The following is a 14,580-nucleotide window of genomic DNA, read 5'->3' as shown; positions in this document are numbered from 1 at the left end:
TATAAAACAAACCGGAGCATTGGGAGTGTGGCGTTTGGGCCGTCCCTCCCTCTCTTGCTCTCTAATTCCCACTGGTTTACCCCTCCCCAGCCCAGGCAACCTTAACAGGGTGTTAGTAGTTACTGCCAAGTGACCCCTATCTCTCTTTTGTTCTTCCTTGATATACTGGTGGCTTCCCTAAATTGATTGCTGTCTTACTCCTAGGGTTCTTTTAACTCTCCCTGACCTAATCATGCTTAATGTTCTAAGGGAGTTATAGGGATGCTGCCTTCTTCCACCCTTACCACTGACTTGCCACACACACACAGTCCCACTTGACACCTTTCTATACTGGATGCTGTGATGTTCTTTTCCCACCATGCTACCATCCCTCCAATGTTGCACGCCTACCTTTGTCCACCCTTTAATATTACTTCTCTTTTTACTCTTGATCTCACTACTACTACTACCTCCAACTACCAGTCCTCTGCTCCCTCTTATCTTCTCATCCCTCTTTCCTCCTACTCCCGTTATCTTCCCATCCCTCCTCCTCTACCTCCTTGCCACTACTACCTCTTCACTATGACTTCCTTCTCGTTCTTAACACTACTTCACTACCACTTCCTCCAGCCTCTCTACCACCTCTTACTACTACTCCCCATCTCCTACCACTTTCACTTCTCTCTCTACTCCCACCCTTTACTACCACTACTGCTACAACCTCTTACTCCCACCACTCCTTGCTGCTACTACTACCTCTTCCTCCCACTACTACCTTGCTACACTCACTACCTCCACTTCCAACTACTACTACACCTCTCTACTCCTATTCTACCATTACTACACTCATTCCTTACTCTAGCACACAAACACTCCACAGACCCTTCTCTCTAGTAACCTCCATGCTCCTCCACGCTCTCTCTCGCATTTCCTCTTCCACCTCCTGTCCTCACCCAACTAACCCACACATAAACTCCCAAACTCCCTCTTAAATACCCGTACTCCTACCAGAATTGGCACTTAAACTACCAATCACTTACCTTGCTCCAGGGAGGGGGTGTGATACGGGAGGGCTGAGAAGGCTTCAAAAGAGCTGGCAGACCCCTCCCCTTCATGTGATCCTGCCACCTTTCTAGTATCTTATAATACGCTGGATATGATATGTGATTTTAGCAACTTATATTCCTTGGAATCTTGGCATGGTGGTTCTTTCACTCGTGATGATGCAATTCATCATGAACATATTATCGACAAGAGGGGAAATCTTACGAACTATTATGAGCCGACTCTGATCCCAAAGATATGTATGACTTGCTTACAATGTAACCTAACTGAATGATGGTATAATGCAACAATGGAATATAAGGGGCAGGATGTTTGTTGCATCACTGCTGTTGGTGTTGATAAATAATCAAAATAAAAAAAGATGCTTAGACTGAAGACATTAATCACAGCTTTATATAAAAAGAATTCTAAAAGCGAGGCTTCAACATGGGTGTATTGGGTTTGACTACCTTTCCTTTCCTGGACTTCAGGTATTGTGTATTGAGGTTTGTTTTTAACAGTTATCCATTTCCACTTCTAGGGTGTCCATCCTGCATTTATTGGCGCTCAGTTTCCTTATTCTGTGACAACACCGTCTCTTGCAGCCACAGCCGTTTCCTTTCCAGGGGTGCCAGTTCCAGCAATGACACAGATTGCTGTTCACCCATATCATGCTGAGACTGGGATATCACTGTCTTCAAATGTAGCAAGTAAGTATTTTAAACTAGATGTTTCCTTAATGTTTTGCTGTTTGGAATTAATTGTATTATATTTCTGTGTCTCGCCCTTTCTGTTTTCGTCATCTTCCTTTTTTTGGTAACTTCCCCTTTTTTTAAAAAAACTTAGTTTTTTGATGGTCAGGTCGATATTCACACATTACAGTAATATTCACTATAGTGCAGAACAGCGTCAACAGCGCATACATATGTAGGGATTAATGTCTCAGAGTGTGAATGCGGGTGAAAAGTCATCATCGGATATCCTATTGCACAGATAGCTCCTGAAGGGAGCCCATATGTCTTTGGGACGGTTTGTTGCAGACATGGACATTACAAATTGTTCTTCACATTCGTTCACAAATGTCAACTCCCGAATTACTTCGTCAGTTCGGGGTGCATATTGGGCCTTCTAGCATTTCAATATACATCTTTTAGCAACAGCACATATCACATTGAAAAGTCTTCTTGTGGTTTCAGCCACCTTACCAATGTCTCGAAACATGTCTCAGTAATCTCGGCTACATTGCCCTAAAACGTTGCGACCATCGGACATTCCCAGTACATGTGAACAGCATTTGCGTGTGGGACCCCACATTTCAGACATTCCCCTGAACAGTTCTCTGTAAACGTGGCCATTTTTACAGGGGTGTAATGCAATGAATTGAGGATTTTGAACTGGATTAAGCATAGGCCATCGTTCAGACACACTGTTTTTGTCAGTTGGCAGCATTTATGCCATTGTTCGTTGCTGATCGTCGTACCCAGATTTGTTTCCCATGTATTTTTAATGGTGTTCAGGGACTGGGAATGCGATTGTCTTAGAGCATACCGTTTGGAGATACCCGCCCCTGTGCCATCGCCTGATGTTACAGCTTGTATGCGTTCGTGTCTGACAGGTTCCTCTGGGAACATCGGCCATCTGCCCCCAAATGCAGCCTTCATACGATAATATTGTAGCAGTTTCAGCTGCCCTCCCCAATGGTTCCCACAAACTCATCCAGACTTGCATATCTGCCTTCTGGGTACATGTTTCGTATCTTCAGCTGTTTATCTGGGTCCCAGGTTCTCTGTAAGGCTTCAGCAAAAGTGGGGGAGATTCCAGGGAAGCACCAGAGCGGTGACTCGGGGCCCTATGGTATCTCTAGGTTTATTCTTTTATATATCATGGACCAAGCGTGGACAGTAACACTGATGGGGTCAAATCTACAGGAGTCTTTATGGCGTGTACTAAACATAATAGAGCGGAGATCGGTGGGGGATGATGCATATCTTTATATTGGGATATGTGTGGCAGTGTCTCCCTGGTTGTACCAGTGTTTAGCGAACTGGGCTTGTGCCAATAATTAATACAGTTCAAAATCCGGTGCAGCAATGCCACCGCTAGTGTATGGTTCCAGTAGTGTTCCCACTTCATTCTTGACTCGAATGCCCCAGACAAACAAGGTAGCCAAGAATTGAAGTTTCACAAAGAATGCCCTGCCTGGCCAGAGGGGAATGTTGCCAAAATAGTATAAGAGTTTGGGAAGGACCACCATTTTCAGGAGTGCTATCCGACTGTATAGGGATACAGGGAGTTTGGCCCACAATTGGAGCTTCACAGCCAATTGCAGGAAAGTATCATGGTTGTCGGCATACAATGTCTGCCTATCCCTTGACACGATAATGCCCAAATAGTGAACCCTGACCGGCGTCCATTTGAATCCATTGATGTTTAGTGCGCATCCGGTAGCAGGTGTGAGCGGGAATAATTCTGATTTAGAGTTTTTCATTTTATATCCTGAGTATCGTGCAAATATGTGTATGTCTTTCATTATGGGTTCCAAATTTACTTCAGAGTCACGGACATAGAGGAGTGTGTCGTCTGCATAAAGTGAGACTATTTGAGGTGGGCCCGTCAATTTACTACCCCTTTGTCAGTGATTTTTACGCACAAACACAGCCATTGGTTCGATTGTTAAAGCAAAGAGTATGGGAGAGAAGGGACAGCCCTGTCTGGTACCTCTACCAAGAAGAAATAATGCGGATATGGTATGGTTTGTGACAACTCTGGCTCCCGGATTGGTGCACAGGAGCCGAACACAGCCCAACGCATTCAAGTACCACAAATAGATATCCCCAAGATACCGAATCAAATGACTTCTCGGCTTCCAGCGCGGCCACCGCTGCTACCGCTGCTCTTGCCTTCGGGCATATTTGTGCCATTACTCAGAACAACTGCCGGAGATTAAGGGCAGTGGATCTCATTGGAATGAAGCCGGATTGGTCCGGATGTACCAATTTGGGCATGTTGGGGAGAATCCTAGTTGCAAGGATTTTAGTGAATATCTTCCCATCTGGGCCTGTATGAGGACATGTCATGAGGGGGGGGCCACGTGGTTTCAACAACAGTTATTATGGCTTCTCGCATTGAGTTGGGGAGTATACCCCGGATCATAGCCTCCTCCCAACGGTTCAACAAGATAGGGGCTAGCTCTCTTTGGCATTCTTTATACAATTCAATACCCAGGCCATCAGACCCCAGGGCTTTCCCAGCTGCCAAGGCTTTAATGGCATCCACTATTTCCTCCTTAGTAATCTGCAAATCCAGCAAAGATTTAGCCTTGGCGGGAGCACAGAGAGCCCCAGTTAACTTAGGTATTCAGCAGTCTCCCTCACTGTCTTATCACGATTTGAGTACAGTTCCATGTAGAACCGTGTAAATTCATCATTTATTTCTTCTCCTTGGGTCACCACCCGCCATTTGCTGCTCGGATACAGGCGATGGGGTTGCAGTAATTTTCTGCTATCAACATGTTGGCCAGGGTTCCCCCTGCTTTGTCTCCCTCTCCATATCTGCGTACCCTCGCTGGGGTGGCCATCTATTGCACCTCCCTGTCAGCCAATTTGTGGAAGTCACTTAACAGCTTATTAATGTCTGCCAAGGTTTCCCTGTTATGCGTAACACTATAGCTCTTTTCATGTTACCGCAACTGGGATTCCTCCTGGCTCAATTCCTTCCTGACATTTTTAAGCAGGCTTGTGGTCTTGGACATAAAGATACCCTGGAATCAGACCTTGAAGGTCTCCCAGAGTTCCGCAAGCGCTGACAGAGTCTTTGTTAATGTCAACGAATTCCGCAATATCTATGTGCAGGGATTCTGAAACATTGAGATTGCGAAGGATATTGGAGGGCATCCTCCAGCGCCGAGCGAGTGGCGGAGCATCACCCAGTTCAAGACAGGGAGACCGGGGAATGATCAGAGTGTGCGTGGATGGATATCGCACCTTAGCACTGTATGCGAAAGTGAAGTAGTGAGGAGCCAATAAGCGATCGGGGATTCAGAGTCATTTACCATGGAGTGAAGTGTATTGCTTGTCTTGTGGGTGAAGTGTTCTCCAAACATCTATCAGGGGTAGTTGTAGTAATATCTGTTGTATAGTATGTGCAGCTTTCGTGTGCATCCGGGGGCATCCGATGACCGATCCCAGGCTGTGTCGAGAATTGTGTTGAAATCCCCTCCCCAGAACACCCATGTCTCATCCAATGGGATGAGCATATTTAGCACGGTCTGGTACAATTCTGGGTTGTCCACATTGGGGTCATTGGTATTTACTGTATGTTCACAGCTAGATTCAAAACTAAACCATTTAGGGCTGTTGACAAGCCTTTTCTAAAGCCAGTCTGGTGGAGAGACAGAATCGTCTGCAGATCAACCCAGGCTGAGATTTCATTTAGTAAAAGCCTCATAAAGATTTTACTCTCAATGTCGAGCAGAGCAATAGGGCGATAGTTGGCTGCTGCTCGGCGATCACTGCCCTTAAAGAGAGGTATAATCTAGGCTGTTTTCCAGGTGGAAGGAAAGGTACGGCTCTCCAAAATCTCTTCAAAGAGACAACATAGTATCCGGGACCATAATGCAGGCTCACTTTTAAGAATTTGATATGTGACCCCGTTTGGGCCTTCTGCCTTAGAAGTAGATGATTTAAGAATGATATCTTTTATATCCTCCTCCGCGTTAAAGGTTAATATCCAAGGACCACTTGAGCTAGGGCAAGTGCATCCTGGATATCTAAAGGTTTTGGTCAAATGCTCCACCCACCCGGCCTCGGGGACTAAATTACAGAGGGAGCTATTGTCACCCGATTCTAACTGGCCAACTATTGACCAGAAGTTCCTGGTGTTCTTTTCTCTCAGAAACTCCAGCATGTATTCCCCATCTCTTTGCATCCTACCACCATGTTCTATACTTGCAAGCAGGGTAGGACCTGCTTGCCAATTCTGTCTGCAGAGGACCAAGCATTATGGTTGTGGGCTCTGGTGCACAACATATTCTTGATCGCCTTCCATCTACCGGACTCCCTCACCAGGGAACTCTGATCCTGCCACAAATGGGAGCTTTGACAAGACCAGACTCTTCGCCTCATCTCCAAGTGAGGACATCCAGAGATCAATCTATCCGCAACGGTGACCAACAAAAAATGCTCAACGTTTGAGAGCAGTTTCCCTCAGACGGAGAGTATAGGAGGCGCGTTCTCATTCCAGTGGGAAGGTATGTTCCTCTATGCTTTTCCCCCATATTCCTTTCAAACCTCTTGCAGCCCTAGAGTTTGGACACGTACCGCTACTTCCAGACTGCTGGGACATCTTGGTCATGGTCTGGTCACCGGCTACAATGTCTTCTTACAAGAGCAAATGGAAACAATTCACTATCTGGTGTACAGGTTAACGTCTCCACCCATTGGGCATTTAGGAATCGGACTTCTTACCATACCTCTTGTCGTTGGCCAATTTTGGTTTAGCACACACCTATGCAGGTGCATTTCGCAGCTATTTCGCTCTATACACGTTCCGCAGGTACTACTACTCTTTGGTCTCACAGGTTGTTCAAGGACTTCATCAAAGGAACGTTTCATGCGTTTCCTCCTGTTCGAGCTCTTGCTGCAGCCTAGGAACTCGACGTGATCCCCTCGAAACTAATGGGCCCTGTAAAGAGCCAGGAATGAGACGCGGACACAGAGGACTCCTGGTGTTTGCCATAAACCTTTATTAAATAATTAAGGGGTTGGAAAATGCCTCACTGTCCCGAATCTAGGCGGTATTTCTCTACTTCAACCATAAGTAAGGGCCTGTCATCCGTCAAGATATCCAAAGCAAAAATAGCCTGTGTCCAACATCCTATCCTAGCCCTCACACTCTTGCACTCTGAGGAAGCCATCTCTTGGGCGATGATGTTGAAGATGGGGAGACCGTCTGTTATAAGAGTCTTTCTAAATAGAGTTAAAGACAAAGCATTCACCGTGGCACTTAGTGATAGAAGGCCCAGCTCTCTTCTTACGGCCGCAATAGGAACAGAGTTAGGAAGGCCGAGAACAGATTTCCAGATGAAACCTTCCAGTTTCTGCCAAAAAGAAGTAGGTATGGAAAGTGTGGCATCCATACCGTAAGTCAATGCCAGAACCATTTTTCCTTTGTAAAAATGAATGGCCGGAATCAAAGAGGATTTGCCATACTTGCGGTCCACCATTCTTAATTGCGAAGTTAAAGATTTTGCTTTTGCCCAAAGATGGTCCTGCATTTTGGCGTCATGAGTGCTGCCATCAAGAATTACTCCAAGATATTTGAATTGGGAAACCACTTCAATTTTTGTTTGGTGGACCGACCAGGGCCGGATGATTTTCGTCGACGGGCGGTTTTTTGAGAAGATCATGATTTTAGTTTTTAGCTTGTTTATGGACAAGTTGTTGGATTCCATATATTGGGCTAAGTTTTCCAGCTGGCGTTGGAGGCCAATGGGCGTCTGATCAAGCAGAATCATGTCATCCGCATATAAAATGCGGGATAGCTTGGAGCCACCAAAATTCGGGGGAAAGGAACGCACCATAGGTTCTGAGTCTTTGAAATCGCCTAAAAAGGCTAAAAACAGGGCCGGGGCCAAAGGACAGCCCTGCTTGACTCCTCTTTTGGCTGCGATTTCCTTTGACAGCGACCCTTGTTTTGTTCAGACGAACCATAAGCGTGGTGTTCGAATGCAGCGCCATTATTGGATTCAGGATGGCCTCAGGGCAATTCCAATGTTTCCGCTTATTCCACAGAAGCTTTCTATCTACTTTATCGAAAGCCTGCGATAGGTCGATGAAAGCTGCGTATACCGTCGGAGCCCCTTGTTTAATTTTTGCCTTCAGGATGTTTAGTATGAAGATGTTAACCGTCGTGCTTCCGTTCTTCTTGAAACCGACTTGAAAGGGATCTCTGCAGGGAGCCGAAAGCGCCCAGCGGCGTAAACGGTCCAGCAGTAGGGAGGCAAAGAGTTTTCCCAGAATATCCAGCAAAACAATGGGCCGATAGTTGCCTGGTTCTTCTCGGCTTCCTTTTTTGTAGATAGGTATTACTATGGCTTTGGTCCAGGATAGCGGGATTTTCTTGCTGTCAGCACAGTGTTTGAACAGAAGGCTAACGAAGGGAACCCATTCCTTGATGTGAGTTTTAAGGTCCAAGTTGGAAAGGCCATCGGGGCCCGGGGCTCTAGAGGATTTCAACTTCTGAATGGCCCTGGATATGTCTGCTTTGTCGGATAGATCGGCCCAAGGTGACTGCGTCAGCTCTACTCGCAGGTTTCTTGTAGAATGAGGGGACGCAAACAGTGCTGTAAAGAATTGAACCCAGGCTGTTTCCGCCACTGCATTAATCATGTTATCTGTGTTGCTCTGCGAGTGATTTATCAAATTCCAAAAGTCGGCAGTTTTTTTTGCAATGATAACTCTTAGCATTTTTTCTGTGTCGTTTTGATAAATGGCTGCTCTCCTTGATCTTATCCAAGCTTTATAGACTTTCTTGTGGTGATCCCAGACGTCCCACGCTGCCCGTGTATTTTCAGAAGTTGCTCTGCGTTTTTGTTTTCTTAACTCCTTCTTTTTCTCTGCTATGAATTTATCATAGTTATGAGTGAAGGCTGGAGCGGTGGTCTTCCCTGGCCCCGACTTGGTTCTATGTTCAATCAGAAGAGGAAGGTAGTTCGGCCTCTGTATCTTTGCGGAAGTGTTAGAAATATTTTCTGTCTCAGCATAGTGCTGCGTAAAAGACCGCACATTAGCCGCGGTGAGGCAAAGCCTGGTCTGCTGAAAATTCGTCTCGATTGAATGGGAATACTGGTTAGACATCTTGACATCTGCTGACCATTCCAGAGTGAGCATATTATGATCCCTTGCCTCGATTTTCACCACCTGGTATTGGCGAGTTTCAGCGATTAAGGCCTGCGAGACAAAGATGTAGTCTAGAGTGGCCATCGACTGGCCTCTTTCCCAAGTTGGGATATGAATGTCTTTGCCCAGAATCCAAGCCGCATTGTGGAGCCCTCTGGCAGCCATAAGGTTCATCCATGCTTTGCCTCTGTGTTCTGCTTGGGTTGTGGGAGCATCCGCAAAAGCTTGTTGGTTAGGGTGGATGCAGTTAGCATTAAGGTCTCCACAAATTATTGCGAAGGGGGAGTTCCATTCCAGCATGATTTCATCCATGGTTTCTGCCATGGTTTGGCAGAAGTCTGTTACTGTTGTTCTTTGCGGGTTCCAGTATGTAGTTATCAAGGCTAAAGGGTGGTTGGTACGGCTTTTAATGTTTTGACGTGTAGTGTCACCTTCATAGTTCCACTCTATAAGGACTGCCAGAACCCCATAAGACTTTTTCATGGTCTTAATGATTCTCCGGTTCTGCCCTGAACGGACCGCAATTAAAAGACCGGCGGACGGGCGGCCTAGCATGCCCTTGATAGCTGGCGAGATCTCGATTTCGTAGCCGTCCATCGAGGGTTTTTCTTAGAGCCAGGTCTCTTGGAGACAGAAAATGTCAAATGATGATAGAACTACAGAACTGGGTTCCACTAAATGGGAGTGTCCTCTCATATTCCATGATGCCAGCGTCAAAGTCTTTTGGACACACAAATCGCTGGTCTCGGAAGATGGTTGCTATCTTGGACGTTTAACACTCAGGGCGCCCTTGATCCAATTCCAAGGACCCCCTGATAGCGATGATTTTTCCAAGATCTCAGATGTATCTTTGCTGTGCCTGGTTGGTGAGACTTGCCGATGTTTTCTTTGGGTGTTGTTTCTTGTAGCCGTTGAATAGGCTCTGGTGGAGTGTCTCGAGCCGTATGGTCGCAATTTGTCCATACGTCATTCTGGCAGGCTATTCCTGTTCTTCTCATAATGGTCTCTTCTATTGGAGAAGTCCGATGCTACTGCCGCATATGTTCGAGCGTGATAATCAGGCATACTTATCTGTCCAGCGAGTTGCTTCCGGTGAACGGCGTGTATGTTGATTTTGGCCCCTAGATGGTTTGGTTTTGACCGCTGAGTGGAAGAAATGCGCTTTTAGGGCTTCTCTCCGTGCCGAAAGGTTATGGGCCGGAGTTCGGGGTTTGTGACTACTAGTAGCGACCCTGTCTTCTGTCTTGGCAGTGGTGTTTTCCGGATCTATTATTTCTGTTAGAAAAAACCCTATGGATTTTAATGTGTCTCCCGCTTTTTGGGAAAGGTCCTGTAATGGTGCAGCGTGTATGAACAGATAGGCCTTGGCCTTGTTGTCGGAATGGTAAGGCTGAATCCATTTGAAGTCAGCGGATTTCAATTTCTTTAGACAGCCTGTCGAAGATATAATTTTCAAAATTGTTCTTCTATTTAGGATCATGTAATTGTCTTTACTCGAAATTTGTTCGATTTTGAACATGCAGATCTGAGTTTTCCTGTTCACATCTGCCTCTCGAGATTGCACATGGTTGTGTGGGTTGTTCTGATGAACTTCCGGAGATCTGTTTTGACGATTTGTCTTTGCTGAGGTGTCCCTTGGGGCCGGTGAATGAGACATGATTTCCTGCGAGGACGCTCTCTCGGATGTTGAAATACTTCTAGAGTGAGCTTTCCGTGGCGGGGTAGTTAAGACGCTAGGCCGTTTCTGAGCTTCTATAGACTTGAAGTCTGGGGCTGCTGGAGATTCGTCAGGCGGAGGGAGCGTCTGACCCAAACCTGATCCCCCCGTCAATACTTCTTTCGGCTCTTTTGCTTCTTTCGCCATGGCTCTGTTTGACAGGGTTGTAGTTGAAGGATTGCTACGGAACAGAGGTGCAAGGTCCTCCCTGTCTGTAAATACAGAGGTCTGTGTGGATTTGTGGCCCACCGCGTCCCACGAGGAACAGGGCCCGGGTGTCTGTGGCGATCCCCTTTTTTGATATTGAATATCATATTTTAAATCAATGGCGGTGATGAAGCCCTCCAGGAAGGTCAGCTTGGATTGAATAATAGCTAGGGCGGCAGTGTTGTCTTTTAATGTGTCCCCCAGGGCCTCATAGAGTTTGCAGAACGGTGCCAATGCTATTGTAATGGCAGACATGATCGTTGTCATGTCCTTCCTCACGGTGGGTGATTCTTTGTGGCTCGAGGATTCGACTTCAAAAGGTCTTCCGTTTCTGACTTGTGTGGATTTCAGTTCTGTCGATGTTGAGTTGGCGATTAAGTGTCTGCGTCTCAAAGTAGGTTCCTGTGACGAAGAGGCCGATTTTGGTGTGTTCAAATGGGCTGAGGCCCACACTTGTGCAGACATCCCTCTTTGAGATGGGTAGACTTTGGGCTGTAGAAGATCCAAGATCTCTGAAACTCCATTCCGAAGAGGTCTATCCTCCGGTGAAGGGGAGTGCGGCCCTATAGACGGCGGGATGGTAAAGTTGGGAGCCACTAAACCCGGTTGCAGAGATGTGGGTTGAACTGAAATGGAGGTCTTTGAGGTTTGTGGCAGCGGTGTGGCCGTCAGTTGGACCGCCATTGTGGGAACCGAGTGTCCAGCGTCTGGGCAGCATCAGGCTCAGCTATCAATGAGCTTGGTGCTGTCGCCCCTGCTGTTTTCCTGCACTTAGGGGCTGGAGGGGTTTGCTCCAAGGCTTCTAGAATCTCAGCATCCGATGGTTCAGAGTCGATAAATACTTTTCTTTTCCCCTGTTTCTTGAAGAAGTTCAAAAGGGCGTTTGACAACATAGGGGTAGAGAGGAAACTTTTCCCCGAGGGATTTTTTTTCTGGGCTATAGGTGAACCCATTTGTTTCATCTGTTTAACGTTCGTTCTTTTAGGAACCGCCTGATTTTGTTGTGGTTTGCTGGCCGGGAAGCTTTTGCTAATAAGGCCTTGAGACGGGACATTTCTCTGGATTGCCTTCCCTTTTTTTTTGTATAGAGGTCTCTTTATGTTAGACTGTAGGGGCAACTTAGGACTCCCCCTGGATGAAGCGGAGAGGTCCGAGATAGAGTCTGAATCAGAGGAGGCTTCTGCAGAGCCTCTCATCATTTGAGGGAGCGGGTGAACCACCCTGTCCTGCTCGTTGATCCTAGATGAAGGCGGGCCCATGGGTGTATCCACCGTAGGCAGATGTGTTAGTTCATCAAAAGGTGAGGGCAAAATTGCCGGAACTGCAGAGGACAGCCGAGGTAGAGTTTTCCTTAAGTCATTGGCTTCTATGGACGAGGCCTCCACAGGAACGTGGATCATGGCCGTGATGGTTTGTGTGGGTGTAACTTCTAAACGTGCTGTTGGTTGGGCGCACCTCCCAGGGGAGGTTACATCCTGTGACTGCGGCTGCATCTGGGGATGCGGTTCCGGAGGGTTTAGCGCATCCGGCTTGGCACAGGTCGAAGCCGACTGAGGTACTGGTCCAACAGAGCCGCCTGCCAGGGCCACTTCCCTCAGGTCTTCCCCCAGGGGTCCTCCGACCCTCACGGAGGTTGGACCACTCGCCGAGGTGGTGTCGAGGCATGCGGCGCTGGCTAACGGCAAAATGTGCTGACCACGGTTGACAGCGGAGCAGATTAAATGGTCTCTGGGGCCTGTAGCAATGGCCTGTGACAAAGGCCCATTGAAGACACATTTGGTTGCTGTAGAATTTAATGTAGAGGAAACTCCTCCGGAAAGCGTCATCAAGTTTGCCGCATTTGTTCCACTGAGGCCAATTTGCCCCATGACCGGGTTAGTGATCAAGCTGTTCATCCCTTGGCCTGGGTTAGACAGAGAAGCAGTCAAAACGGCCACCGGCATATCTGTAGTAGGATGTAACGCTCACCTGGTTCCCACGGAGGCGCGGCGTCGAAGGCGCAGAACTCTGAAGATGGACAGGAAGGGCCCCTCTATTCTGGCTTCCCTGCCTCGTTGGATACCCTCCTGTGCGTGAAAAGGGAGTATTACCAACTGTGGAACAATGCTCAAGCCTCCCACTCCCTTCCAACCCTCCACGATACCTCCTCCACGATTCCCCGTGAAGCCTCACCTTAGGGTTTGGAAGGATGAGCTCTCCATCCTGCTTCTGATGCAGGGGCGCGTTGAAACCCAGTTACTTCACTGGATTGAGGATTGATGGGAGTTCAGGTAAGCTTGACTGTTCAGGTAAGGCGCTGTAAAAGTTCTGTTCAAAAGTTCAAGCTTAATAATAATGTTCGTTGTCTAATTGCAGCAAGCGCTAATGCTTATGTCTTTTTCCCCTTAGGGGCCGGGGTTCGGAGTGCCGGAGATATGGCGCCGACCCGAAGTGAAACAGTTCTGGATGAGCGCTCAGGTAATGTCTTTGCATTCGCTCATTCAATGTCTTTGTCTTTTTTCCCCATAGGGGCCGGGGTCCGGAGATGCCAGGAAGCGGCAGGACCCGAAATGCAGTGGGAATAATCCAACAGGTAAGACTTAAAAGGAAACTGAGCTTTCCTTATTCCTTTTCTCCCTCTCACCTTTGTTCTTGTCTTTTTTCCTCTAGGCGCCGGGGTGTAGCTGAATCCGGAAGATCGCTGCTGAAGATGGAAGCGCCTTGCAAAGGTGAGTAAAATGCAGCGCTGCATCGATCGAAACAAAATGCCTTTAAAATGATGTCTTCCTTTACAGGGCCGTTGGAGAAATAACTCCGGAATGCAGATTTAGCAGGCAAGGGCTTTTCTTCTCCTATTCTCTTCCTTTCTCCCCTTGCAGGTGTTCCAGGGTGCTGGCAGGCGTGGCTGAAGTCAGGATGCAGGAGCTGACACGGTGAGCGTCCAGCTGCTAGGTGCAGAACAACGCGAAGCATGTGTGGCTGTTCGGGTGGGGTTTAAATAGCCTTGGAAGAAGTTCCTGGTATGTATCCTTCCACCAATCAGGTATGTATCCTTCCCCGACCACACCCGGGTGGTGAAGTAGTCCTACAGGTTAAGTAGTCCCATTCAGGCCTCAAGAGGGCCTGGATGAAGCAGCAAGGTCTGCATCAGGTAAGTGTGCACCCAAGCACTTAAACACATATCCTCTTCTATGAGCCTGGCGCCTAAGGCGCCAGGACTGGGGTCCGCTATGAGCCTGGCGCCTAAGGCGCCAGGACTGAGTCCAAAGGGCCCCGACTTGGGCCCGCTGAGACTTCCCTGGGGAAAATGATGTCTGCCTCTGGGGTTGCTGGGCCCGGCCTGGCTCCCTAGAGGTAGGCATCATGACAGTACCCCCCCTCAAGGCCCCTCCCAAGGTCTTTTCCTCCGGGGGTTTTGGTTTGACATAGGAAACGTGGATTAACCAGTCTGCGTTAGGATTCGATTTTTTTTTTTACATCACTTCGGAGGAGCCTCCTTTCCGGGTCGTCTTCGATCTCCGGAGGGCGCCAAAGAAAAACAAGAGGTAATGATGGGCGAGAGAAGTGGGGGGGAGAGGGTCGGGGGAAGGAAGCGTGCCGAAGGAAGCAGAGGTGAATGAAGGTGAACGGAGGGGGGAGAAAGGGGAAGGGAGGTGGGGGAAGCAGATGAGCACGGGCCGCCTCAGACAAGGGGGACACTGTTTCCCCGCGCTGGAGACAGAACACTAGGACCGTGCAAATAGGACGAGGAGCAGT

At 47.9% G+C, this 14,580-nt stretch overlaps 1 protein-coding gene across 2 annotated transcripts in view; it reads left to right on the top strand.

Moving 5' to 3' along the window:
* The window catches only part of ZSWIM8 (zinc finger SWIM-type containing 8), a 3,132,642-nt gene that overhangs the window by 2,799,452 nt on the left and 318,610 nt on the right, over nucleotides 1-14,580 (top strand). For both annotated transcript variants that reach the window (XM_069610680.1, XM_069610679.1), the window contains one exon: nucleotides 1,565-1,733. In XM_069610680.1, the coding sequence (XP_069466781.1) occupies nucleotides 1,565-1,733 (169 nt within the window). The remainder of the gene's footprint in view (nucleotides 1-1,564; nucleotides 1,734-14,580) is intronic.

This window comes from Ambystoma mexicanum, chromosome 8 (genome assembly GCF_040938575.1).
Source record: "Ambystoma mexicanum isolate Mex_15411 chromosome 8, UKY_AmexF1_1, whole genome shotgun sequence".
Classification (NCBI taxonomy): Eukaryota; Metazoa; Chordata; class Amphibia; order Caudata; family Ambystomatidae; genus Ambystoma; species Ambystoma mexicanum.
This window is presented reverse-complemented; position numbering and strand designations above follow the sequence as displayed.